Source organism: Marmota flaviventris, chromosome 5 (genome assembly GCF_047511675.1).
Source record: "Marmota flaviventris isolate mMarFla1 chromosome 5, mMarFla1.hap1, whole genome shotgun sequence".
NCBI lineage: Eukaryota > Metazoa > Chordata > Mammalia > Rodentia > Sciuridae > Marmota > Marmota flaviventris.
This window is the reverse complement of record NC_092502.1, coordinates 100,452,769-100,479,972: the sequence shown is the minus strand read 5'-3', so window position 1 is coordinate 100,479,972 and position 27,204 is coordinate 100,452,769. Positions and strand designations below refer to the sequence as shown.

Below are 27,204 nucleotides of genomic sequence, written 5' to 3'. Positions count from 1 at the left end.
TATTGCAAAATGTCATTGAAAAGACAGATTTAATATATTAGTTTAGTACACATAGTGATTTAAAGATTAAAATATGTTAAATAAACTGTGTCAAAATTATAAATAAACTAAAATGAGTAAAATTATCCTCAAATTGCTAGACAAGTCTTCACATTTAATGTTACATTAATGAGTTTTGTACAGAGACTGTTTAGAATAAAAACCTTTTCATCAGATGTTGCACATATGCTTTCACTGTTTGTTTTTCTTCAAAGTAAAACTTAATGAAACAGCTAATAAAACCCAATTTTGCTCCTGATTCTTGAAAGAAACAAGCCCTTGAAGTGCACCCGCTGTTTATTCTTTTGCACTGGTTTTTACTACTTTTCACCATGTAAATTTTCCAGTAATGGAAAACAGTCAAAGCTATAAACCTTTTCTTCCAAGTTTTATAAACCCAGTGTTTATTTCTTATTTGTAGAGTGATTGCACAATGGAGACATGCTTTGCACACATACAGAGAAGTTTTGTCTCAGATCTTCATGTTCACCTCCTGCTGGCTTCACAGGGGTATGGAGCATGTGCATTTAAATGGATCTTTATTATGTAAATAACCAAGAACCATAGGGGCTTTAACTAACATAAAGAAGAGAGAGAGAGAGAGAGAGAGAGAGAGAGAGAGAGAGAGAGAGAGAGAGAGAGAGAAGAGAGGTGTTTCAAAGTGAAAGGCATGTATGAAACACCAACCCTGTTACTAAATTTCAAAGTGTGTTAGATTGGTGAGTAGTTTGTGAAAAAGGATCAGCTTCTACAATTAGGAGTCTATAGAAGGTAGATGTCTATGAATTCCACGTGGTGTTTTCACAAGCAGAACATGTACCATTCTAGCTTCTTTCTATAGAGGATTGTTTGGTGACAAGGCAAGGTGAATATTTGGGCTAGGATGAGATTATATTTTAGGAAAATATTACTCAAAAGGTGGTCCTCAGTTGGTATCAGTGCAAGAGATAAGTACAGAAACTGACAGTGAGTGGATAGAAACTTTTAAGCAATTTGTTGGAGTAATTTTATGTCTATCAAGTCTAATAAATGGATTAGGGCTTGCAGTTTGTACATTTTAGATTTTTATTTCATTTTTTCCTAGTAATTCATTTTTAGTGTTTTTCACAAAAGTATGTCTACAACAGATTGGAAATAAAAATCTTGATCTTTCACCACAGATGGTTTGAAAAGCATTTTGGTGGAGGATAAGATTTTCAAATGTTGATTTATGTCCTCTTGCCCTGTAATATGACGTTAGGTTTTAAACTATGAGCAAAGAGAAAAGACCATCATTTATAATTCCAGTTTCCTAAGAAAACAGCTTGATGACACTGAATGTTTAATAAGCTAAAGTTTGGTAGTAGAACCTGAAGAGAGAGATTCTGTGTTTCTCTGAAGGGCAAGTCCATATACTCCAGTGACCACTGAGTGGGTTTTGGTGTTGACATTTTCATACAAGTATTATGAAGGCTGGGTAGGATTTGTACCTCAATGGAGGTGGGCTGTTGCCAAAATGAGACTTTAAAAATTGGGGCAGCTTTTCAAGTGGAGGAAAGGGAAGAACAGAGAAAACTGAATTATCTACTTTGTGGTCCTTTAGAAGGGGATATTGGGACTTCGGGACATCAAAGGACATTGTGTAGGTCTTGACAACAAAGTGGAAATAGAAATGGGAGAGCATCAATGACAAGTTTCATTTACTCCTCAGCTTCACTTAGGATATATCTTAGTGCTACTAAAAATCACAAGGCGTGCCTCTTTGGTATGTATTTTATTCATTGCTGATACCTGCACAAGCAATCAGAATATAAAACTGAGATTAATGTGTAATATAACCTTGGGTCATAAAAATGTTCGTAAGTCATAGAAATAGAGGCACAGAGTTAGAAGGTCATATAATTCACCTTGTTCCAGACATTGCTTCTATTAAGTCTGCTTATGATGCATTAGCTTTTTGTGGTGACTCTGTGGGTTCTGCCTATGAGGGTGGGGTATGATGGAAGGGAAATGTCCTTGGGTACAGCATAAGAAGCAGAAGTCCAAAGCCCTGGTTGAACTAGAATGAGATTTACCTGAGGATTGTCTAAGGCATACAGAGTCTGACAGAGATGAGAGACTTATCAGTGACAAAACTGAAAACTGGGGATTAGAGTTTTCTGATCAGTATACCTTATTATATTGCTGTGTGACAGGTTATAGGTGGGCTCAAAATACTAATGGTTGTAATTCATTAATAGTGTTTTCTACAACCATTCAGAAATTTACGGTAGTTGAAATGATATTTGAATACAATTTGAAGAACTCCCTATGTGAACTCTCAAAATTCTCTGATTATTTTGAACTAAAAACTTTAGTTTAGCAATTGGAGCCAGGAAGTTTCTGTAGTAGCCACAGAAACCACAGTAGACCACATATTATCTACCCTTGACCTTGGAATTTGAGTCATCCCAGTCTGTCTAATTATATACTTGTGATAAACTTGTTATCAGTAATTATTTCTTATTAAAATATGAAAAATATATACAACTTAAAACTTAACATTTTAACCATTTAAAAATTTTTTAAAAACATGATAAAATTTACCATATTAACCATTTTTTTAGTATACAGTTCATTGGCATTAACACATTCACATCATTGTGTAACCATCATCACCGTCCTTCTCCAGAACTTTCTCATCCTCCCCATTGAACTCTGCACCCAACAGCTATTCCCCATTCCCCTCCCTACTTTCTGGAAGCCACCATTACACTTTCTATTTGAATGAATTTCACTACCTTTGGTACTAAACATAAGTAGAATCATTTGTCCTTTAGACTGATTTGTTTTATTTAGTATTAAATTATTTTATTATTATTTTATTAATTAATAAACCTCAAGGTTCATCTGTATTGTAATGTGTCAGAATTTTCTTCCACTTCTAGGTTGAATAATATTCCATTCTATATATGTATATACATATCCCACATTTATTTATTTATTTGTTTGTTTGTTTATTTATTTATACTGGGGATTGAACTCGGGCACTTGACCACTGAGCCACATTCCCAAGCCTATTTTGTATTTTATTTAGAGACAGGGTCTCACCGAGTTGCTTAGCACCTTGCTTTTGTTGAGGCTGGCTTTGAACTAGCAATCCTCCTGTCTCAGCCTCTCAAACCACTGGGATTACAGGCGTGTGCCACCGTGCCCTGCCCACATTTTATTTATATGTTCATCAGCAGATGAACATGTAAATTCATTTGGGTTGCTTCCATCTTTTAAAATTTCACTTTTTAATGTATATAAAATGCTTGTATTTTATTTCAATTTTGTTTTCTATTGATATAATTTAATAATTTTGCTGAAATGATGTATTTATAATTTTTTTATTACTTTTATTACCATTTCCTTCACTCTTTCCTTCTCTCTGTCTCTTTCTTTCTTTCTGTACTGGGAACGGAACCCAGGGGTGCCCTACCACTGAGCTACATCCCCATCCCCCCCTTTTTTTTTTTTTTTAGAGAGAGAGAATTTTAATATTTATTTTTTAGTTTTTGGCGGACACAACATCTTTGTCTGTATGTGGTGCTGAGGATCGAACCTGGGCCGCACGCATGCCAGGCAAGCGCGCTACCGCTTGAGCCACATCCCCAGCCCCCCCCCAATCCCTTTTTATATTTTATTTTGAGACCCAGCCTTGCTAAGTTGCTGAGGGCCTCTCTAAGTTGTTGAGGCTGGCCTCAAACTTGAATTCTTCCTGCTGCCTCAGCTTCTCTTGCTAGGATTATACGTGTGTGCCACTGCATCCAGCACTTTTATTACCATTTTCTGATACTAAATGTTGCCAAGTTACTTGTTATTTCTTTTTTGGTACTGGGGATTTAACCCAGGGTACTTAACTATATGGAGCTTCATCCCCAGCACTTTTTTGTATTTTATTTAGAGACAGGGTCTTGCTGAGTTGCTTAGGGTCTCACTAAGTTGCCAAGGCTGACTTTAAACTCGAGATCCTCCTGCTTCAGCCTCCCAGGCTGCTGGGATTATAGGTGTGTACCACCACACCCAGCTGATTTTGTTACTTCTTGGTATACTTAACTTCATTAAACTTTATTTACTTAGGTTTTTTAACAGTCAAAACCACATTCTTTTTTTTTTTGGTACCGGGGATTTAACAAACTTGATGTAATACTCTTGATAGAATTTCATAATGAGGAGACAGGCAAGTGGTACAGGCCTATAATTCCAGTGACTCTGAAGGTTGAGGCAAGAAGATTGCAAGTTCAAGGCCAGTCTCAGTAACTTAGGCCCTATGCAATTTAGCAAGACATTGTCTCAAAACAAAAACAGCCAGGCGCAGTGGTGGGTGCCTATAATCCCAGCAGCTGGGGAGGCTGAGACAGAAGGATTGCCAGCCTCAGCAAAAGTGAGGCACTAAGTAACTCAGTGAGACCCTATCTCTAAATAAAATACAAAATAGGGCTGGGGATATGGCTCAGTGGTTGGATGCCCCTGAGTTCAATCCCCAGTACACCCCCACCAAAACACAAACAAACAAACAAAAACCCTCCCAAAACAACAACAAAAAAAACAAAACAAAAAAGAACTGGGAATATAGTTTAGTCATAAAGTGCCCTTGAATTCAATTTCCAGTACAAAAAAAATTGTAATAAATTATATTTGTTTTTCAAAATTAAAAATATTTATTTCTAAAAATTAAGTAATAAATAAAATTAATTATATTGATTTATAAAAAGACCTTCTAACTTCAGAATATAAACATCAAAATATTTTTAATTGCACATGAATTATGCCTTATTTGTTAGTCCTCCCTTATTCATGAGTGATATATTCCGAGACCATGAGTGACATTAAGTGACCTCTGACTATGTATGAGTTTCAATACTATCCTTATTTTTCGGGCATCCATTTATTGTCAGGAATACATTCCAAAAAATGCATCATTAGATGATTTTATTATTTTGCAAGTGTTTGTTAAGTAAACTTGTATTTACATAAACCTGAATGGTCTAGCCTACTGCACACCTAGGTTATATGGGATATCTTACTGCTTCTAGGCTATAAACCTCTACTGTACCAATACTGTCAGCAACTACAACATAATAGTAAGTATTTGTGTATCTAAAATTATCTAAACATAGAAAAGGTATATTAAAAACACTAGATGATGGAATTTTTTAGCTTTAATATAATCTTATGGGGCCTCTGTTGTATATGCTGCATATTGTTGAACAAAACATTATTATGCAACGCATGACTGTATGTGGATGTTCTTTGACTTATGATAGGGTTATGCCCAATAAACTCACCATAAATTGAAAACATTTTAAGTTGAAAATGCATTTAATACATCTAACCTACCAAACAGCTTAGCACACAGTGCACTGTAGAGTACACTTAGGATCTGTGACTTACTGGGAGCTACGGTTCACTGCTACTTTCTAACATTTCAAGAGAGTATCACACCATATATTGCTAGCTCTTAAAAAGGTAAAAAATTAAAACTTGAAGTGTAATTTCTATTGAATGTGACTGTCTTTCTCATCATCACAAAGTTGGAAAAATGGTTAAGTCAAGCAAGCCATCATACGCTAAGGACCATCTATAATTTTTCCCTATAAATATGTATCTATGATAAAGTTTAATTTATAATCTAGGCACAGTAAGAAATTAATAATAGTCATCAAACAAAATAATTATAACAATGTACTGTAGTAAAGGTATGTGAAGGTAGCCTCTTTCTCTTTTAAAATATTGTATTTTATTCATCCTTCTTGTGATTATGTGAGATTATGTCATGCCTATGTGATGAGATGAAGTGAGGCAAATGATATAGTGTTATTTTTCCAGAAGAGTTTTGAACAGGTGCACTGATAGTCAGGTGCATTGTTAGTAGTAGCTAACAGGTAGGCAGCACATACAGCATGGCTATACTGAATAATGGGATGATTCACATCTTGGGCAGGATAAAGCAAGGTTTGTATCACATTGCTCAGAATAGCATGCAGTTAAAATTTATTATGTTTCTTTTTTATTTTTTAGTACCAGGGATTGAAAGTAGGGGTACTTAACCACTGAGCCACATCCCCAGCCCTTCTTATGCCTTTTTATTTTGAGACACGGTCTTGCTAAATTGCTTAGGGCCACACTAGATTTCTGAGGCTGGCTTTGAACTTGCACATCCTCCTGCCTCAGCCTCCCATGCTCTGGGTGTGTGCCACCATGCCCGGCTGATTATGTTTCTTTTGAAATTTTCCATTTTTACTGTTTTTGGACTGTGATTTGACTGTGGGTAACTGAAACTGTAGAAAGTGAAACTGCAGATAAGGGGGAATTATGGTGCCATCATTCCTTAGTATCTGTGGAGGATTGGTTCTAGGACCCCCATGGATACCCAAATTTATGGATGGTTAAGTCTTTTATATATGACATGGCATACTATTTGCATATAATCCATGTACATCCTCCTGTATACGTTTAAGCATATCTAGATTATTTATAATACCTAAGACAATATAAGTGCTCTGTGAATGTTATACTGTATTGTTTAGGAAATAGTGGCCAGAAAGGGGAAAACAAACAAACAAACAAACAAAAACCTTCCTTGTACATGTCAGTTCAGTAAGACAATTGTTTTCTTTACAAATATTTTCACTCCAAGGTTGGTTGAATCCACAGATATGGAAACCAGGGACACAGCTGATTATAAATACTTTGTGAATATTCAAAGTATTAATTTGTGAAGTAAACAGAAACTAATGATCAATTGTTTGAATTTTAATGAAATTCTTTTTAAAAACTATTTATATATGACAGCGAAATGCATTACAATTCTTATTGCACATATAGAGCACAATTTTTCATATCTCTGGTTGTGAAGGCAAAAGTTTCCATATCCCTGTAAATAGATTTTATGAAGCTGTAGAAGCTTATAGGCCCCATTAGTTCTTTATATTTCAAAAAGATTTAATTTTTACAGATATTGTACTTACTTGTTTAAAAATACTTTTTTGTTGTCAATGGACTTTATTTTACTTATTTATATGTGGTGCTGAGAATCGAACCCAGTGCCTCACACATTCTAGGCAAGCACTCTACCATTGAGCTACAACCCCAACCTGTTACTTTTAAAAATTATTAGATAACTTTTAATTAATACTAGAAAGCAATCAGATTTCCAGGTGCAGTGGCACACACTTGTAGTCCTAGCAACTCAGGTGTCTGAGAGGGGATGATCACAAGTTTGAGTCCAATCTTAGTAATTTAGTGAGGCCTAGGCAACTTAAGCACTAAGATAGAGCTCAGGGGTAAAACACCCTTGGGGTTCAAACCCTAGTACTCCCCCCTCCCCCCAAAAAAGCAAGTAAGCAGTGAGCAATCAGATCATAAGATGAACACAATTGTCTAAAAAGTTAAAGTCATTAATTAGGAAATGAAATGACAGTCATCTCAAATTTGGGTGTGTGTGCTAAGTGTTTTTTTTTCTCTCTGCATAGATGACTTACTGGCAGGGAAAGGTAATAGAGGACAAGGTGCCAAGCAAACTTCACTGGCACCTCACCATAAAAACATATCAGGGAAAGAATCTGAACATTTTAACTTTCTGCAAAAGCAACACAAAAAACAAAAGCTTTTTTTTTCTGTTTTTAATTGGTTCCAGCCAAGATAGATTAAGTGCAATAAACCAATTACATACGAGCTCATAGCTTTAAAAGCTAAAGCCAAACTGCTTTCAAACAAGGATGGAAACCCTCATTTTACTTTTCTATTATATGGAAATTGTTTGAAGTCAATAAAGCAAAAGAAATGGAGAAGGTGGCATTCTAAAATAATACTAGCAAATGTATTGATGATTTGTGTAATGACATAAAGACAATATTAATCCAGATTGCTATTAGGTAGAGCAGTTTTTATTTTAGATAGATGAATCTACCACCTTAGTAACTGCTAAATTATAGCACAAGTTAGAATTCCTAAAGAGAAATGCTGGGAAGAATATCAACTCTCTGTAAAGAACACAAATTACTGGGGATAAAATATTGAAGGTGGTAAACTCATACTTTGAAATAAATAAGGCATGATTGAAACCTGCTTGAATTTGTATACTGATGGGGTGACTGCAGTGACAGGAAGGCATAATGACATCACAAGACTCATTGTGAAAACATGGAGGGAGATTCATATAATAATGTTTTTCACAGAAAATCTGTTGTACAGTAGTTTGCTTGTGAGTTCCACAGTCTCATGTATCTAATGAGAATCTAAGACAGCTAAAGCTGCTTTGCTCACATAGGTTTGCAGCTGTATGTGAAAAAATGGGAATACAACTTCTACTGTTTTGTACTAAAGTACAGTGGATATCCAAGGAAGTTTTTTCCAAAGTTCATGAACATGAAGGAGAATTGGAGCTCTTTTGGTCAATTTTACTTTGAAACTTTGTTAAAAGACAGATATGGGCTTGAAAAAAACTGTTTAATTAGCTGAATGAATGAACGTAATAAGAAAATATCAGGACCTCATGATATTTTATGTCAACTGATACAGTGATGGATTAAAGGCAAAATTTGGTCTTAGAAATTTGAGGTTAAAAATGATTCACTCATGGCATTTAGTTTGTGTCACAGTTTGAACAGTAAAAAATATTAAGTAAAGCAGCATCTTGTATACTTAAGAAAACCTGCATCATTGGTTTGAAATGGACGATTTCAGTTGTATTCATAATTTATGTAAGAAATTTTCATATTACTTTTGTCAAAGAAAGTAAAGGAATATTTATTTGATTTACTAAATGATGGCATGTTTGACATACAATTCAGATTTGAATTATCCAAATTCTGATTAATGATGAGAAAGTTGTTTACATCATTTGGAGAAAAATAATAAGTATTCATCTCTATAAAAACAGAAAGTAGATTAGTCATTGCCTGGGTCTGGTATAGGAATGGGGGTTGACTACAGTAATTATACAATATAAGGAAAAGATAATTAAGATTTTTTTTCACCAAGTTTCATATAAATACTACCAGATCCCTTCTAGTTTACCTGATTATATTATATTGTTCAAATATGAATTTTTATGTATGTCATGCGGTGAAAAAGTTTAGGAAACACTGGGCTGAATCATATGACAATCTAGAATGCAGAGGCAATAATGTTAACTGTATAGCTCCTAAATTCTGCAGCTGACAAATTTCAGGAATGGAATAAAGAGCCAGGATAGAGAGAGGGAAAAGTTTCAGGAAATAAACTTGCAAACTAGGCATGTGTGATGGGTCAGGGTCTGATGTGTCTTATGTCTTAGTGATGTCATGGTTAGGATCAGTAGTAGTGGGGATGGGAAGAGGAGGAGGACTATGAGCCAAATTGAGTGGCACTAAGCCAAATAGCGTTCTAATGGCTTCTGAATAATAGAGCAGATATAGTTTATCCCAATCCTTTCTAACTCAGTCGTGGGGATTGGTCGAAATAAGTTAACTCTTGAAACCTATTTTTTTAAAAAAAACCCACTCATTAATGATTACCTTCTATCAAGTTCTATTCTAAGTGTTTTTCATGTATTAACTCAGTTTATATTAATAATGGTTGTTAATAGTAGCCATTATTATTCCTGTTTTATTTATTTGTGGCAGAAGTGGAATATGAACTCAGGTAGTTTGGCCTTGGAGTTGGTGGACTTGATCAACTGCTCCATTGCTTTTCGGGTTTATAGTTACATTACTAACCTCCACTCTCCTTGTCAGCTCTCATCTCTAGTCTTAAGATAGACTATTCTTGGCCTTCACTTCTTCTATAGAAGATGTGGCTTACATCTATATGCTGCATTGTAAGGCTTCCCCAGAGACTATGACTTGGATGTGGGTATCATCTTACTTCCTTATCTGTGGAAAAGATGAGGAATATAGTTTGACTTCAAAATGTTATTAGAATATTTACTCTGCAGCAGCCCATGATGTATGTATCTGTGCTTTAGAATATGGTAGTCACTAGCCACATATGACTATTCAAATTGAAATTTAAATAAAGTAAAATACAGTAAAATGAAAATATTGGTTTCCTAATTGTACTGGCTTCATTTCATTGGAAATTATCTAGTTTTGGACAGCCCAAATAACATTTCCATTATCAAATATGATTTTATTGGACAATAGCATTCTAATTTGTTCATCTCCCCAAATTGGCCATATCAGAAATAAGAGCTCATTTCCTCTTGGTTTCTAACTTCTCATTTTGCTGTATTTCCAACTGGCCCCATGGATTCTGGCCTTCCTTCTATTGCAAAAGACAGTGATACCAGAAATTAATATATATAAATTTTTTTTCATTGTTGGCCATTAGTTGCTGGTTCATACAAGATTTGTTTCCTTTAAAATACCTCTGTATTACTGTTGTCCTTACTCTTTACTTTATCTTACAAATATAACAATTACAAACTGAGTTCTAAAAATTCCCTATATGACAGCCTAGCACACTTGGGCTGTTAGTGAACTTGAAGGCATTTAGTTCTTTTTCTTAAAATGGTGCTTAGTGTTAAGAAGGGGTTCCTGCATTGGTTTAGTTGGATTCTTTAGCCTAACTTTAGGATTTTATTTTTATTCATGCCAAGTATCATCTCATTTTTGCCTGTTATGACTTTTAAACTATTAAATCATAATTGGATAACCTGAAAAACCATTATTATTATTATACCCAGTTTTGATAAACATGGCTTTGTGGGTTGACTAAAAAGATCACATTCTACTTACCTCTTTTTCCTTCTGTCTTTTTTCCTTTCCTTTTCTTTCTTCCCCACCTACCCTCCTCTTCCTTCCCTTCCTTTCTTCTTTACTTTATTTGAAAAGGTTACCAGATTAGCAGGATGCTTTAGAATTAGTGAGTTTGATCTGAGCCAAATTATTTAAAATGTTTCGGAAATGGATAAATATGTGAGTAAGCACTGTGTAAATCTTATCAAATTTGAAGAAACTGACAATATTTAAACTGAGAAAGAGACTATTTTAGATACTCAAAGGACTGTGTTGAGTTAGCAATATAGATTAGAAGAATTTATTGTTTTGGAGGAAAAGTTATCAAGGTTAGTTATAAAAAATATAGTTATTAGTGTACTCAGGGGAACATACATTGATTATGAACACCTCGGTGCAACACCAAATAAGAGGTAACTGTAGGATATTTCCATTCTCTTGACCACAAAAGTGAAGTGAGCCAAAAAACACAGTGGGAGTTAAACGAACCAGGGTTAAGTTTTCATTAAAGGCTGTGCTGTGCATTTACCACTCCTGGTTGCCTTGACAACAGGGCTCCCTCGCATGCTAATGACATTGTAATGAGAAAAAAAAAAAACCATGCAAATGCAGTAAATAGTAATTAGAGGCAGAGCCATACATGGAGTAGTGAGCTCTACCTTGGGAAGGTCTGGGAGGAGCTGGTGAAAGGTTTGTTCTAAAAACAAAGAAAGAGGTGTAAGAGAAGGACTTTGAGTTATGTATAAAAGGACTAAATGGAGCCTGCATAACACATACTCTAGCATTTATTTCCTACAAATACCTACCAGTGTTTCTCCAGCAGAATTTAGTTTGTCAGAAGTCATGTAGTTGTACGTGCACATTGTCTTATTCTACCTGTTGGCATCCCTGTGTGGAAAGAATCTTAGCTGAACTTTGGCTTAAGTTTGGAGCAACTGTAGTAGCCAGCTAGTTATAATGCCCTCTCTTCCCATACTGGGCAGGGCTGGGCCTGCTCAGACAAGGCTGTGGGGCCAGAGAATGTAGCCAAAAGTCTGTCTTCATAAAGAGAGAGACTTAATTCCATGTTGCTTTAGATCTGGAATAGGACCAGTGAGTGACTATTAGTCAAGGTATAATTGACATGTTATTATGTCACTGGAAATTTGTAAGGTCCTGCCTCTCTCAGGTGTAATACACAGGGTCTTTGAGTTGCATCAATGGTTGGAGTCTAAAAATCATTGCTCAGTTTCATTCTTTTTATTTCATTTTGTTTAGGCTCTTTGATTTTTATTGACATATCTGTTTTTCTTGGAAGTGGCAAGAAAAAGTTATATTGCCTGTTTCACATTATCTCAATTCCTTGGTTAATTTTTTTGGCATCTGTTGAACCATAGGTCATTGAATAAAAATTCTCAGGAATAGCCATTGAGATCCACAAATTTTACTATTCTTTTTCATGTTTCAATTTAAAACAATGGCTAAGATTTTCACACAGAAACCATATATATCTTTGTAAAAAGTTTGTGTTAGCATATTATTAAAAATTCAAGTAACTTAGAAGTATATGTAAGGATTGGAGATGTAGTTCAGTGGGAGGGCATTTGACTAACGAGCATGAAGTCCTGGGTTTTATCCTCACCACTGTAAAAAAATGTTTTGTTTTGTTTTGTTTGTGGGGTTGAACCCAGGGTCTCATGCATGTATTCTGCCACTGAGCTATAGCCCCACCCCCATATATGGTAAGATATTTTTAAGTCCTTTCAGCCTGCTTGCAAACTCCCAAACCCAAACTTTTTAGAGATAACTACTGTTAACAATTTGAGGAGTGAACTTCAAAGCTCTTCCTGTGTAGTTATATGTGTTATTATAGATGATAATATACAGTATTAAGACATTACTAATGACTAACACTTATTGAGTGTATTGCTATATGCCAGACACTGCTCACACCTTTTCTTTGGTATATTAATCCATGTAATCCTTCAAATCTTCCTTTGAGGGAAGGGGAAAGGAAGTCCAAGAGAACTTAAGAAACTTGTCCAAGTGGCATGCCAAATTTATATGCCAGAAATCTGCTTTAGAGCTTGTGCTTTCTCTCACCTCGTTATCCTATCTGTTCTGGGGTAACATATGCATGTATGTTTTTCTATATATTTGGTATCAATGATTCTATGTAATTATTCTTCAAGTAGTTTATTTAATATTTTAGAAGTAATTCTGTATCAGCAACTTTCCTCTGCTAGCTTTTAAAAGTTGTCATGTTTTATTCCCTTATTTAGATGTGCCATTATTTGAACACTTCCCTATTGACAGGCATTTAATTTATTATTGTAAATGAAACTTTAATAAATATACAAGTAATACAATTTTATGCATACCTATATATTTATGAAGAATAGATCAAAGTGGAATTGCTGAATGAGAGAATATTCTCACTTTATATTTTAATAAGTAATGCAAAATTAGAACAATTATCACTACCTTCCTAAACAATCTTTGCCTGGCTTCTGGTATACTTCCTCTCTATTTCCTCCCACCTCAGTGACTGCTCCTTCTTGACTTCTTCTGCTGGTTCCTCCTTATCTCCCAGCTGTTAAATATTGAAATGTCCCATGGCTTAATCTTTTGTCTTATCTTTTCTAATTCTCTAATTAAATACTCTGCAGGAGAGCTTACCCAGTTCTTTGGCTTTAGATTATACATATTACTAGTATATTTATTAAAGTTTTATATATATATAATTTATAGTTTTAGTGCCTGTCTTGCTGTCTTGTCCCTGGACTTCAGGCTTTTATATCCATTAGCCTAATTGACATTACATTTGAATGTCTACTAGACATTGCTAATTTAACTCATTTTAACTTCCTTCCCCATGCTCTAACTGCTTCTTCCACATTATGCATATCTTAGTAAATATTAGCTTCCAGTTGTTCAGAAATAAGAACCTGGAGTTATCCTTGACTCCTATCTCCTATAGCCCCTGTTAAACCCATTAGTAAATCTCAGTAACTGGATTTATTTACTTTTATTATGCTTAAAATCACCTGCTGTAGATGTGAAGGCAAGAACTTCTATTTTGTTCATTGTTATAGTCTTAGAGCTTAGTATAGTTCATTACACGAGGGAGATGCTCAGTATTGTGGGATTAATGAATAAATTAGAAAATGGATATTTCATTCCAGACAGACTGTACCAATTTCTATCAAAAAGTATAGGAAGCTGGGCATGTTGGTGCATACCTGTGATCCATGTGACTCAAGAAGATCATACATTTGAGGCCAGCCTTAGCAACTCATTGAGACCCTCAGCAATTTAGCAAGAATTTGTCTCTAAATAAATAAATAAATAAATAAATAAATTTATTTTTAAAAAGGACTGGTGGTAAAGCATTTCCTACGTTCAATCCCAGGACAAAAACAAAACAAAATAAAAACAACAAAAAAGAAAAAGTATTAGAAATATGCCCCTTTTCTCATATACTGTATAAAATTGGATATCACTGTTGTTTTTATTCTCAAAGACAAATGAGATTACTTTGCTACATTTTTCTCATTACTGCTGAGAATATATTCATACACTTATTGTTAATTGGTAGTTTTTTTTAGAAACATCTTGTTTATGTCCTTTATTTGTTTAACTGTGGGCCATTTATATTTTTATATTGATATGTAAGAGTAACATATTATGATTATAACCTTTCATTTCCTATGTGTATTCCAAATATTTTTCCCAGTCCATCACTTTTCTCTTAACTATGTTAGCAGTACCAGTTGTCATGTAGAAGTTTCTAATTTTTAATGAATCTTCCAGTCTTTTGCTTTATGACTCTGAGTTGGGTGTTTTGCTCAGGAAATCCTTCCCAACTTCTTTTATTATTTATTTATTTATTATTATTTATTTTTATTTTTCCCCAACTTCTAAACTATGAAAACATTCTCTTGTATTTTCCTCCAGATGTTTATTACTTTATTTTTTATATTTAGGGCTTTAATCCATGTGGATTTTATTTTCCAAGATTGTGTGATGTGGTAATGTAGCTTATTACTAGTGAGAAGAATAACTTCATATTGATTATTTGACTCATCCATTCTTACATCTCTTATCCAAAATTGTTTCTTTATCATATATTAAATTCTGACATATTTGGTGTTCTGTTCGACTTCTTTTCTATTCCTTGATTTGCTTTTCTTATCTGTCATAATAAGATACATTTTTGTTGTTACCAGTGCTATTTAGTTGATTTTGACGTCATTGTTCTGTTTTTTTAAAAAGTCTTATACATTTTCTTTTTCAGGTAAATCTTATGTATATTTTTTTCATTTTATCGTGCTGGGAATTGAACCCAAGGTCTTCCACATGCTACATTCTACATGCTACACTGAGCTACATTCCTAGCTAAATGAATTTGACAATCATTTTATATGTTTCATAAAAAGCTTAGAACTTTTTCATGTCCATAAAATTATGGAGTTTTCTCCTTCTGCCTCTTCCGCATACTAGGATTAAACCCAGGCAAGTATTTCATTACTGAGCTACATCCCCAGCCCTTTTTATTTTATTTTGCCTCCAGGCTGGCATTAAACTTGTAAAATTCTCATGCCTCAGCCTTCTGAATATATGGGATTATAAGTGTGTACTCTTGTGCCCAGCTGTAGTGTTCTCTTGATATAATGATAGGCATTTTCCTGAATATTTGGCAATTTTTGTTCATATTGGGTAGGATATATATTACTCATAATTTTAAATGGTTATTGCTATAATTGTAAAAGTTACTGATTTATATATGTTAACATTTTTCTTGGTCAATCTCTGAAACTGCTGAGAATTATATTAATTATTAATTACTCTATTATTTACTCTATTGACTTTTTAGAACATTCTCTTAGATTATGTAAATAAATCATCTGTAATTTTATCTTAAACTATTTGTATCTCTTTTCTTATAAGGCTTAATTGTATTCTAGTATATCTAAAATTTCAGTCATGTCAGTGCTTTGCTTTAATTGAAATGTTCATACTTAATCATTAAGTATATTTGTTGTAATTTTTTATTAGTTTTTCTTTATCAACTTATGAGAAATCTATTTGTAGTTTTAAGAGATTTTTTAAAAGCAAAGCAATGGGAGTATGGAGTTCTGTTGTGTTTTTCTAGTAACTACCAGATAATGATATGGATTTCCCCAATAATTTATTATTTATAGAGATCACACAGATAGATTTCTTATGTTGGACCATCTTTGTGTTTTTATTGTAAATCTTACTTGCTCCATGATGCGTTATGCACTTACATGCTTCTTATTTCAATTTGATACTATCTCACTTAATATTGCTTTGCTATTCTTATCTTTAATTCTTAAATACAATTTTCATTTATTTATTTTTAGTGTTTATGTAGTAAATTACTTTTTGCTTGCTTAAGCAATGTTCTCTGGCTAACCTAAACCAAAACAGGAATTTATTCAGGATATGAAGTATCTTAGCCTGAGTCTCCTCAAGAGAAAATAAATATCTTAAAATATTTATAATCAAACTATAATGATCTGGGTACAGTGGCACACACTTGTAATCCCAGTAACTCAGGAGGTTGAGGCAGAAGGATTACAAATTGAGACCAGCCTAGGCAACATAGTTGAATACTGTCTAAAAAAAGAGTGAGAGAAGAAAAGGCAGAATTTTGTGAGCCACTATTCTATTTTGGAATAATTTCACCATAAGCACATGGAATAAAATGGATAATAATATAAACATCTTGTCATGGCTAATAAACGCATGTATGATCTGACTCAACCTTTTTACTCTCTCTCACATGTACCAAATTCATTCCAGCGGCAGGATTTTGTACTAGTTGTTTCCTCTGTTTGGAATTCCTTTTCTTTAAATCACTGCATGGTTTATATGTTTACTTTATTTAGATATCTATTTTACTCAAATTTTAACATTTCTGAGAGATTTTCTATGACTATTTGCCTGAAAAGATTTCTTTTTATGCCTTTCCAATATCTATTTTATTTTAATCTTCAGTGACCTTATCACTTTGACATAATATTATATAAACTTTTCTTTATAATGTGTCTGCTTTAATTTAGCTCATGTTCTATGAAGGCATAGGTGTTTTGTTGTTTTCACTGTAAGTTGTTAATGTCTTAAGATTATATATTTTACTGTTTATGTGCTTATTTTCTATTCCCCATAACAAAATACTCTTGCCAGGGCAGAAATTGTGTTTGTTTTCCTGTGGCTTCAGTAGTACACAGAACATAATAAACATTCAGTAACTAATTTTGGATATATGAATGAGTTTAGATGTAATACAAAGGAACTATGATTTTGAGATATTTGTCACATATTTACCTCTTATTGTCAAAACAGAGGTACCTCAAAATTGGTAACAAACATTTGGTAGTATTTCAAATGTAAGAGAGTAACTGAGTAATAAATGCATAAGATGCACATAATTAACAAATAAAAAAGGAAAAATACAAAAATTTGACTAATCATATAGTAAATGAAATACATTAGAAATATGGAAATAAATTTGAATTGTTCTTAGATTAATTAGCTCCAAAAATCCTTGAAATTGGATAAAACACAAGATGATACTTAGGACTCTACTTACAAGGTTTTTAGGTCATTTAATATTCCACAGTTCACTATGCTCTATTTATTTATTCAGTATTTTTTCTCTGCATATTTCATTTCAGATAGTTTCTATTGCTGTCTTCAGACATTCATAGTGAACTTAAGTTTTTTATTAATTAATTAATTAATTTTAATTAGGTATGTATGACAGCATAATGCATTTTGATTCCTTATACACAATTGCAGCACAACTTTTTATTTCTCTGGTTGTACACGATATAGCATTGCACTATATGTGTAGTCATATATGTACCTACGGTAATGATGTCCATCTCATTCCACCATCTTTCCTGCCCCTATGTCCCCTCCCCACCCATTCCTCCCCTTTGCCCTATCAAAGTTCCTCCGTTTTCCTCATGCACCCCTATTATGGATCATCATCCACTTATCGGAGAGAACATTTGGCTTTGATTTTTACTTCACTTAGCATAATATTCTCCAATTCCATCCATTTACCTGCAAATGCCATAACTGTATTCTCTTTTAATGCTGAGTAATATTCCATTGTGTGTATATACCACAATTTCTTTATCCATTCATCTATTGAGGGTATCTAGGTTGCTTCCACAGTTTAGCTGTTGTGAATTGAGCTGCTATGAACATTGATGTGGCTGTGTTACTATAGTATGCTGATTTTAAGTCTTTTGGGTATAGACTGAGGAGTGGGATACTGGGTCAAATGGTGTTTCCATTCCAAGTTTTCTAAGGAATCTTCATACTGCTTTCTACATTGTTTGCACCAATTTGCAGTCGCACTAGCAATGAATGAGTGTGTCTTTCCCCCCACATCCTTGCCAATATTTATTATTGTCTGTATTCTTGATAACTGCTATTCTGATTGGCATGATATGAAATATTAGTTTTGATTTACATTTCTCTAATTACTAGAGATGTTGAACAAAGTTCACTAAGTTTTTATTCTGTAGGTTCTAATTGCTATTACTTCTATCTGTTATTTGTATTTTTTCAGTGCAGATATTACAGTTTTTATCTCTAGGAATTTGACCTAGGTTGTTTTTTATATCTTTCATTTCTCTGTTCATGATTCTAATATTTTCTTCTACTTTCTGGAACATAGAATATATTCATGATAGCTATTTCCATTTCCTTGTCTCTCATTTTCTAACCTGCATATTTCTAGGTCTCTTTCTATTTGACTGAGTTTTCCTCTTGTTTGAATCACATTTTTCTGTTTTTTTTTTTTTTTTTTTGCATCCTCTTAATTTTTTGCTGATGTCAGACATTGTACTTGCTGTTTTTTTTCCTTTTGTTGAAACACAATTAACATCCTTGGAATCAATTTCTTTTTAAATTGTTTATTTATTCCTTTAAAATATTTTTTATTTTAAACTGATAAATAATAATTATATTTATAGTGTACAGTATGATATTTCAGCATATATATACATTATGCAGTGATTAAATCAGCATAATTTGCGTATCTATCACCTCAAGTCTTTATCATTTTTGGGGGATGAGAACATTTTAAATCCTTTCTTTTAGCTATTTTGAAATATATAGTATGTTGTATTAACTACAGTCACCATGCTATTCAATAGAATGCAAGAATTGATTCCTCCAGTCTTAACTAAAATTGTGTGCCTCTTGAGTATTTTCTCCTCTTTCCTGGTTCATTACCCGTCCCTCTGAATCAGTTTGGATGTTTGAAGGACTACTTTTAAAATATGTTAGGGCAGGTCCGAGCAGCCTTTATAATAGGTCTAATTGGACCACCTCTTAAAGCATTTCCTTTCTGAGGATGCTGCTTATTGCTATGCATGTTAGGACATCTTTCTATTTTGTCTGATGGGAATATGAACTATTCTTGGCCCTGTGTGAATTCTGAGGATTATTCTGCTTACTGAATTTTACTGTTTTTTCCCCAGGCCTCAGTAGCTTCTTTTTACATATGTATGTACGTCTCAAAGAATCAAGGTGCTCATGCCTGTCTTGTGCTGTGTCCCATAAATTCTATTCACTGTTTTCCAGACTCAGAACTGTATCTTTTCAACTTAATGATACTGAGAACTCTATTTGAATTTCCCTTCCACTACTGTGTATAGAAATTTTGTGTAGGCATTGAGCTGGGATACTTGTGTTCACCTGTTTATTTCCCTTCTTCAAAGCTCACTGTCCTGCACTGGCTGTGTCCAGTTCTGAAAATGCCTATTTCATATCTTTTTTTTTTTTTTTTGGTTTTCTAGTTGTTTAAGGTAGAGAGTAAATGTAGTCTCTGTTATTTGATCATGACTAGTTGGCCAAAGAAGTACTTAGAATACAAAAATTTTTGTAGGGTACCAAATCATCCCCCCCTTTTATATGAAATTTAAGTTTAATAAATATAAATTTTATGCTAAGACATATTAGGTATATAATCATCAGTTCAGTTGGTCTGTTTACAACCCTAAAATTAGGAGCACAGTAATAAGAGAACATGATTGATTCATGAAGATGAGGGAGACCAAGTACTAGAGAAGGACTTGATGAGGATTATAGCATGGGGTCAGGGGAGGAGGTGTGCTTCTGCTGCTGCTGCTGAATGGAGTTTGGCCCCACTTTCACATGCAACAGATTTTCTCTTCTTCTGAGATATATTAATGCCACCCTATGGGAAGCAGGAGTTCTGACAGATAATGCAGAAGCAAAGGAAATTTTGTGTAAGAGCTTTCAACATGCACGGGCTTGGAATGAAAATGACTGGGAGGGCAGAGATTGTAATTCATTCTGGGAAATATGTCAAGAAACTTTTGTTGCATTAATAAAAAAAGGCTGAGTGGATTATATCCTTCTTCTCTCCTTCCTTTTCTTCTGCCCTTCTTGTCCCTCCTCTCTGCTGACCATTTGAGTTTGCCACGTGTCTGGTATTGATCCAAGCAGTGAATATTGAGTGCTCTTTCTGGCAAACAGAATGACCTCAGTAAAGTCTTTAATCTCACATTATTCAAGCTCCATGTTCAAAAGCAGTACTTATGCTACTGTGTGGCTTTCTCTAAAAAGCTGTCAGTACCCTCTGCCCCATCATGATCAAAGCTATTTTGGTTTCCAGCAATGGCCCTGAGACTCTGGCCTGAGTCTTCAGGCTGCAGCAGCTTCTGAAGCTCTGGTCATGGACTATCTGACGTGGGCTCTTTTCCTCCGTAAGCTGTTTAGGTTAGGTGCAGGAACTGTGAGATTGCCTTTCTCCTCTTTCTTCCTGAGTCTCCTCCTGTACCAGGTTAAATAGTGTCCTCCAAATTCCTGGAACCTTGTGCATGTGACCTTATTTGGAAATGGGGCTCTTTAAAAAGTATTTTAGTTTTTAATTTGTTCTAATTAGTTATACATGACAGTAGAATATATTTTAACACATACATAAATGGAGCACAGCTTCTCCTTCCTCGGGCTGAACATAGTGCAGAGTCACACTAGTAGTATAGTCAAATTCATTCCACTGTCCTTCCCATCCCTATACCCTCTCTCTTCCCCTCACTGTCCTCTGCACAATCCAAAATTCCTTTATTCTTCCCTCCCCCTGCCATTATGGATTAGCATACACTTATCAGAGAAAATATTTGGCCTTTAGTTTTTTGGGTTTGGCTTATTTTGCTTAGCATGATATTCTCCAGCTGTATCCATTTACCTGCAAATTCCATAATTTCATTCTTCTTTAAGGCTGAGTGATGTTCCATTGTGTATATGTATCACATTTTCTTTATCCATTCATCTGTTGAAAGGCACCTAGTTTGGTTCCATAGCTTTGCTATTGTGAACTGAGCTGCTATGAACATTGATATGGCTATGTCACTGTAGTATGCTGATTTTAAGTCCTTTGGGTACATGCTGAGGAGAGGGATAACTGGGTCAAATGGTGGTTCCATTCCATGTTTTCTGAGAAATCTCCATACTGCTTTCTATAGTGGTTGAACCAATTTGCAGTCCCACCAGCAATGTTTGTGTGTACCTTTCCTCACACATCCTCGCCAACACTTATTATTGCTTCCAGTCTTGATAATTGCCATTCTGACAGGAGTGAGAAACTACCGTTAGAGTAGTTTTTATTTGCATTTCTCTAATTGCTAGAGATGTTAAACATTTTTTCATATATTTGTTGATTGATTGTATTTCTTCTTCTGTGAAGTGTCTGTTTAGTTCCTTAGCCCATTTATTGATTGTTTTTTGTTTGTTTGTTTATTTGTTTTGTTTTGTTTTTGGTGTTAAGTGTTTTGAGTTCTTTATATGTCCTGGAGATTAGTGCTGTATCTGATGTGTGTGTAGTAAAGATTTTCTCCCATTCTGTAGGCTCTCTTTTCACATTATTGATTGTTTCCTTTGCTGAAAAGAAGCTTTTTAGTTTGAATTCGTCCCATTTATTGATTCTTGATTTTTACTTCTTGCAGTTTAGGAGTCTTGTTAAGGAAGTCATGTCCTAAGCCAACATGATAAAGATGTGTGCCTACTTTTTTTATTAGGTGAAGGGTCTCTATTCTAGTGCCTAAGTCTTTGATCCACTTTGAGTTGAATTTTATACAGGCTGAGTGATAGAGATTTAACTTTATTTTGCTACATATGGACTTCCAGTTTTTCCAGCACCATTTCTTGAATAGGCTATCTTTTCTCCAATGTATTTTTGGTGCCTTTGTCTAGTATGAGATAATCATATTTATATGGGTTTGTCTCTGGGTCTTCTATTCTATACCATTGGTCTATATGTCTATTTTGGTGCCAATACCATGCCATTTTTGTTACTATGGCCCTGTAGTATAATTTAAGTTCTGGTGTTATGATGCCTCCTGCTTCACTCTTCTTGCTAAAGATTGCTTTGGCTATTTTGGATCTCTTATTTTTCCAAATGCATTTTATGATTGCTTTTTCTATTTCTATGAAGAATGTCATTTGAATTTTAATAGGAATTGCATTAGATCTGTATAACACTTTTTTTAGTATTGCTAGGAAATGGGACTTTTGTAGATGGGATTGAGTTAAGATGAGGTCACAGTGGATTAGGACTGGTCCTAAATTTTCTATGACTGGTGTCTTCATAAGAGGAGGGAAATTTGGGCATAGAGACACAGACATACAAGGGAAAAGGCCATGTAAACACAGGGTGAGATTAGAGTGATGTGTCTGTAGGTTTTCCACAACAAGAATCTAGTAAGGGTAAATGAAGAAGGACAGAGGAGGTAAGAAAGGGCTCTCTGGGATGGGCACCATAAAAGCTAGAGGGCCTAAAGAGAGAGCACGTGCTTGCCAATACATAGGTATTGGACTTCTAGCTTTTATGGTGCCCATCCCAGAGAGCCCTTTCTTACCTCCTCTTGTCTTTCTTCTAACCCTTTTCTTAGGAGTTAAACTGTTTAAGCTCAGGTACCTTTCATTTTATTAAAAGGGAAGGTTTAAAAATTATTTGTACTGCTTTGCAAGGATAGCATTTTGAAATCAAAATGACAATTTGCTATCCTGATTATTTTTCTACCATTAGTATTATCAAATTTGTTTCAATTTAATGAATTATAAAATTATATTAATTTGTCAATTCTCTCATCACAGCCAGTGCTTTAAAAAGCAATAATTTGTTTGTGAAAGAAATACAATTTGGAATAACTCTAAAATCCAGAGGATGGGGAAGGCCAAAACTTGGGTCATCTGCATGTTTTTTTACTTTTTTAAAAAAAATCTGGTATTGGAAAAGCAAAACTAAATCTTTGAAAACATTTCAATGAGTGTAAACAGAAGAAATATGGTAAAGTTTCTACAAACTTAAATTGTAAGAAGGAACAAAAAGAGAAAAGAATTGGTTTTCTACAGCAGGCTCCCCACATCCCCTCCAATCAGTTATAACATCTGTTGGCCATTCCTCTGGCACAAATAAGCAAGAATGCTCTGGGAGCCAAAACCAAATTGTTTAATATAATAAAAAGTATGAGGGCACACATGGAGGTCCCACATCTATGAACTGAAAATTGAAAACTCAAAATGGGCAAGTTGGAAAACCTGAAAACAAAATATTATTAAAAAATAAAAGAAAAAAAGAAACTGCTTAATAGTGAAATCTAACATTGTAGAACTATCTGGTGAAAGTGTTAATAAGGAAAATGAGACCTCATTATATATTAAACTTACTTTTAGTGCTTTGACTCCAAGAAGGGGAAAGGATTTAGCATTATTTAAACTGTAATCATTGTTTAAAAACTTGTGTAAGATAAGCAGGCTATGAGAGTACAATATATGTAAACACACATGCATGTATACTTCCCCCTCTAATAAGGTCACCAAATTGCCTTCAGTGACCTTTTCTGCCCTGACAGGGGGCTCATTTTCTTCTGCTACTTTTCCCCTGGAGCCACTGACCTTGCTGTGCTCTGACCTGCATCTGGGAACTGGAGAAGGCTATGTTCTACTGCTCATCAAGGAAGTCAGGAAGTAGCTGGAGGTGAAAGGAAGGGAGACTCTGCCTGCAGGTCTGCGAGTCCTGCCAGGAAAAGGGTGCCAGGAATATTGTAAGAAAACTAACTTCTTATACAAATGAGCACAGTGCTAGGGTTCTCAGCATGGCTTTATTGAGTGGAATTGAAAATTGAAAATCCTAAGTGGCATCAAACAATGTCTACTTGAAAAACAAAGTGAAGGTATGCTATAATTAGGTACTAACCTAAGGAAGAAGTATTGGCCTCATTTTGGTTTAGCACCTAGAGGGTTAGTTCCACAAAGGAAAGAAAATAAAAACAAAATTAGCTTTGTTTGCCAGAATGTTTCGTGGTTCTTAGAATCATATTGATCACAGAGTGGAATGGAAGTTTTAATGAATTTTTCTTACTCCTGACCTGGATCTCAGTATCCCTAGTGCACTATTACTTTTTCTTTTCTGGGTTGAGTCTTTATTTTACTTAATTATTACAAGAAAAAAACAATACATAATCACTATAAAAATTCTAACAGTATTTAGATGTATAAAATAAATGTCAAGATTTTTCCTTCTCCCACCTCCTGCTGACCTAATTATATGCAAATATACATATATAAATTTATATATACATTTCCATAAATGTGATCATTGCTCTATAACCTACTTTTTCTTTTTTCAATAATTAAAAAAATATATAGCACCAATTTTAAAATTATTGAAAAAAGAAAAGTTATAGAACAATGATCACATACATATATATACATAAAAGTAGAATTCAAGTTGAGGCTATATCTCAGTGGCAGAGCACTTTCTTTGCATTTTGTGGGGCACTGGGTTCAGTCCTTAGCACTGCATAAAAATAAACAAACAAAATAGAGGCATGTTGTCTATTTACTACTACAAAAAGATTTTTTTTAAAGTGGAATTCACTGTGGTATATTTATATATGCACATGTGTATTATTATCAAATTCATTCTGCACTTCCTTCCCTTTCCTGTACCCCTTTCTTGCCCCTCAGTCTCCTTTTTCCTCTACTCCACTGATGTTTCCTTTATCCTAATGATATCTGATCCCTCCCCCTTGTTTCTTCTAACTTTGCTCTACATATGAGAAAACCATTAGACCCTTGATTTTCTGAGTCTGATATTATTTCACTTAGGATGATGTTATCCACTTCCATCCATTTATCAGAAAATGCTATAATTTCATTCTTCTTTAGGACTGAGTAAAACTCCATTGTGTGTATATACAACATTTTCTTAATCTAGTCATCTGTTGAAAGGCACCTGGGCTGGTTCCAAAACTTGGCTATTGTGAATTGTGCTGCTATAAACGTTGATGTGCTGTATCACTCCAGAATATTGATTTTAGTTCTTTTTTTAAAATTTTTTTTAGTTATACATGGATACAATACCTTTATTTTATTTGTTTATTTTTATGTGGTGCTGGGGATCGAACCAAGTACCTCACGCATGCTAGGCAAGTGCTCTGCCACTGAGCCACAACCCCAGTCCCTGGTTTTAGTTCTTTTGGATAAATACTGAGGAGTGGGATAGCTAGGTCATATAGTGTGCAACCTACTTTTTCCACCTAACATTACATCATTGACCTCTTTCTTTGTGAGTATATACACAATTATCTCATTATTTCTAATAGCTGCATAATAATACATCGTATGAATTGTTTTGATTAATGGAACCCCTATTGATAAATAATTCCTTATGTTCATAGTTACACCTATAACTTTAAGTAATATACTTCTTTTTGATTTCCCATCTATGGATAATAACTGATTGCTTTTGTGATATTGAGGTAGTTAGTGTACTTATGCTACCCCCACTTCCTTCTTTTTCTTTTTCCCAGCTTTTTGATTATATTATTATTATTAAATATTTTATTTTAATTGTAGGTGGACACAATATCTTTATTTTATTTATGTGGTGCTGAAGATCAAATCCAGGGCCCCATGCATGCGAGACGAATGCGCTACCACTGAGCCCCAGCCCCAGCCCTATATTGTTATTTTTATATTGTCAGGATTTATAATATTTTGATTCTGCTCAGTGACTCTAATTTAGTCCTAGTGCTTTATTTATAGGTTTATTAGAAATTTAAACCTAAGACAAACATGTAATGAGTCAGCTTATGTAAATATGATTCATGGCAGCATTACAAATTGGGATAGAAACAGGATCATCTTTTGTCACACTGGACAGAGACTACTTCATGTCAAAATTCTACAAATTCTGTTAGTTTCATACCATGACCATGCTGATAACTCTTTTAAACTGGGCAGAGGCAGAGAACTTCTATCAAGGTTCAATTATCATGATTTGTGTGTGTAGGGGGGGCAGGGGGGTAGTGTGGTTTAATTCCCAGTTAGTGAACAAATGGGTTCAATAGGGATTCAAAAAGTTAGATTACACAAATAAAAGCAATAATTATGGGTTATTTTACACAGCTGGTGAAGCAAGGGGAGTATCTGTCTTTAGTAAACTGAACACATACACAAGATCACAGGATATGCCCGACTTCTTCAGATGGAACTTATTATCTGAGGTGTATCTTCAACACTGCACCCTGGAAAGTTCTGAGGTATTGGTGGATTATTTAATGACTATGGTATGTTTAATAAACCTCAAAATACTACAGGACTAGGGCCAGGGGAAAGTTGGAGATAGAAAAGATCTTTTCAAACATGCATTATGTTATATCCTCCTTTTCTTTCACTTTTGGGTATTTGGATTCTTGAGTTTATTTGCTTTTGAGGTTTCATCTAAGTGAACCAGAAGTCAGCAGTTACCTATTGTGTGTGTGTGTGTGTGTGTGTTTTGGTACTGGGGATTGAACCTAGGGATATCTTACTACTGACCTAGCTCTTTAATTTTTAACTTTGAATTAGGATCTCACTAAATTTCTGAGGCTGGCCTTGAACTTATGGTTCTCTTGTCTAAGCCTCTAGAGTAGCTGGGGTTACAGTTATGTGTCACTGTTTTTTACTTCCATTGTTAGTCAGCTTCCTGTAACTGTGACAAAATGCCTGGAAAATCAACTTAAAGAAAGAAAAGATTTATTTTGACTTACAGTCCCTTTGGATCTGAGGCAAGGCCAAATATCCTGGTGGAGAAGGCATGGTAGAGCAAAGCTACTCACATCTTAGCAGCTGGGAAGCAAAAAGAGAGACAGAGAAAGCAGCCACAGTTCTGAAATACTCTATTACAGCATGCCTCCACAGTGACCTACTTTCTCCAACTAGGCCCCACCTGTTAAAATTTCCACCACCTCCCAGTAGCACTACACACTGGCAACCAAGCCTTTAGCTCATGGCCTTTGGGGGACATTTCAAATTAAACCATAACACCCATGAACTACTTCGACTGGATCTGATCACTCTGTATTAACTTGCCTATGTGTATTTTAGCAGAGACATCAGTCAA

At 34.5% G+C, this 27,204-nt stretch overlaps 1 protein-coding gene across 8 annotated transcripts in view; it reads left to right on the top strand.

Annotated features, from left to right (window-relative positions):
- The window catches only part of Atg10 (autophagy related 10), a 304,230-nt gene that overhangs the window by 47,114 nt on the left and 229,912 nt on the right, over positions 1–27,204 (top strand). For 6 of the 8 annotated variants that reach the window (XM_071612448.1, XM_071612445.1, XM_071612446.1 and 3 more), the window contains exon 2: positions 26,229–26,389. The exons of the other annotated variants lie outside the window; for them this stretch is intronic. In XM_071612448.1, the coding sequence (XP_071468549.1) occupies positions 26,229–26,389 (161 nt within the window). The remainder of the gene's footprint in view (positions 1–26,228; positions 26,390–27,204) is intronic. 8 annotated transcript variants of the gene reach the window in all.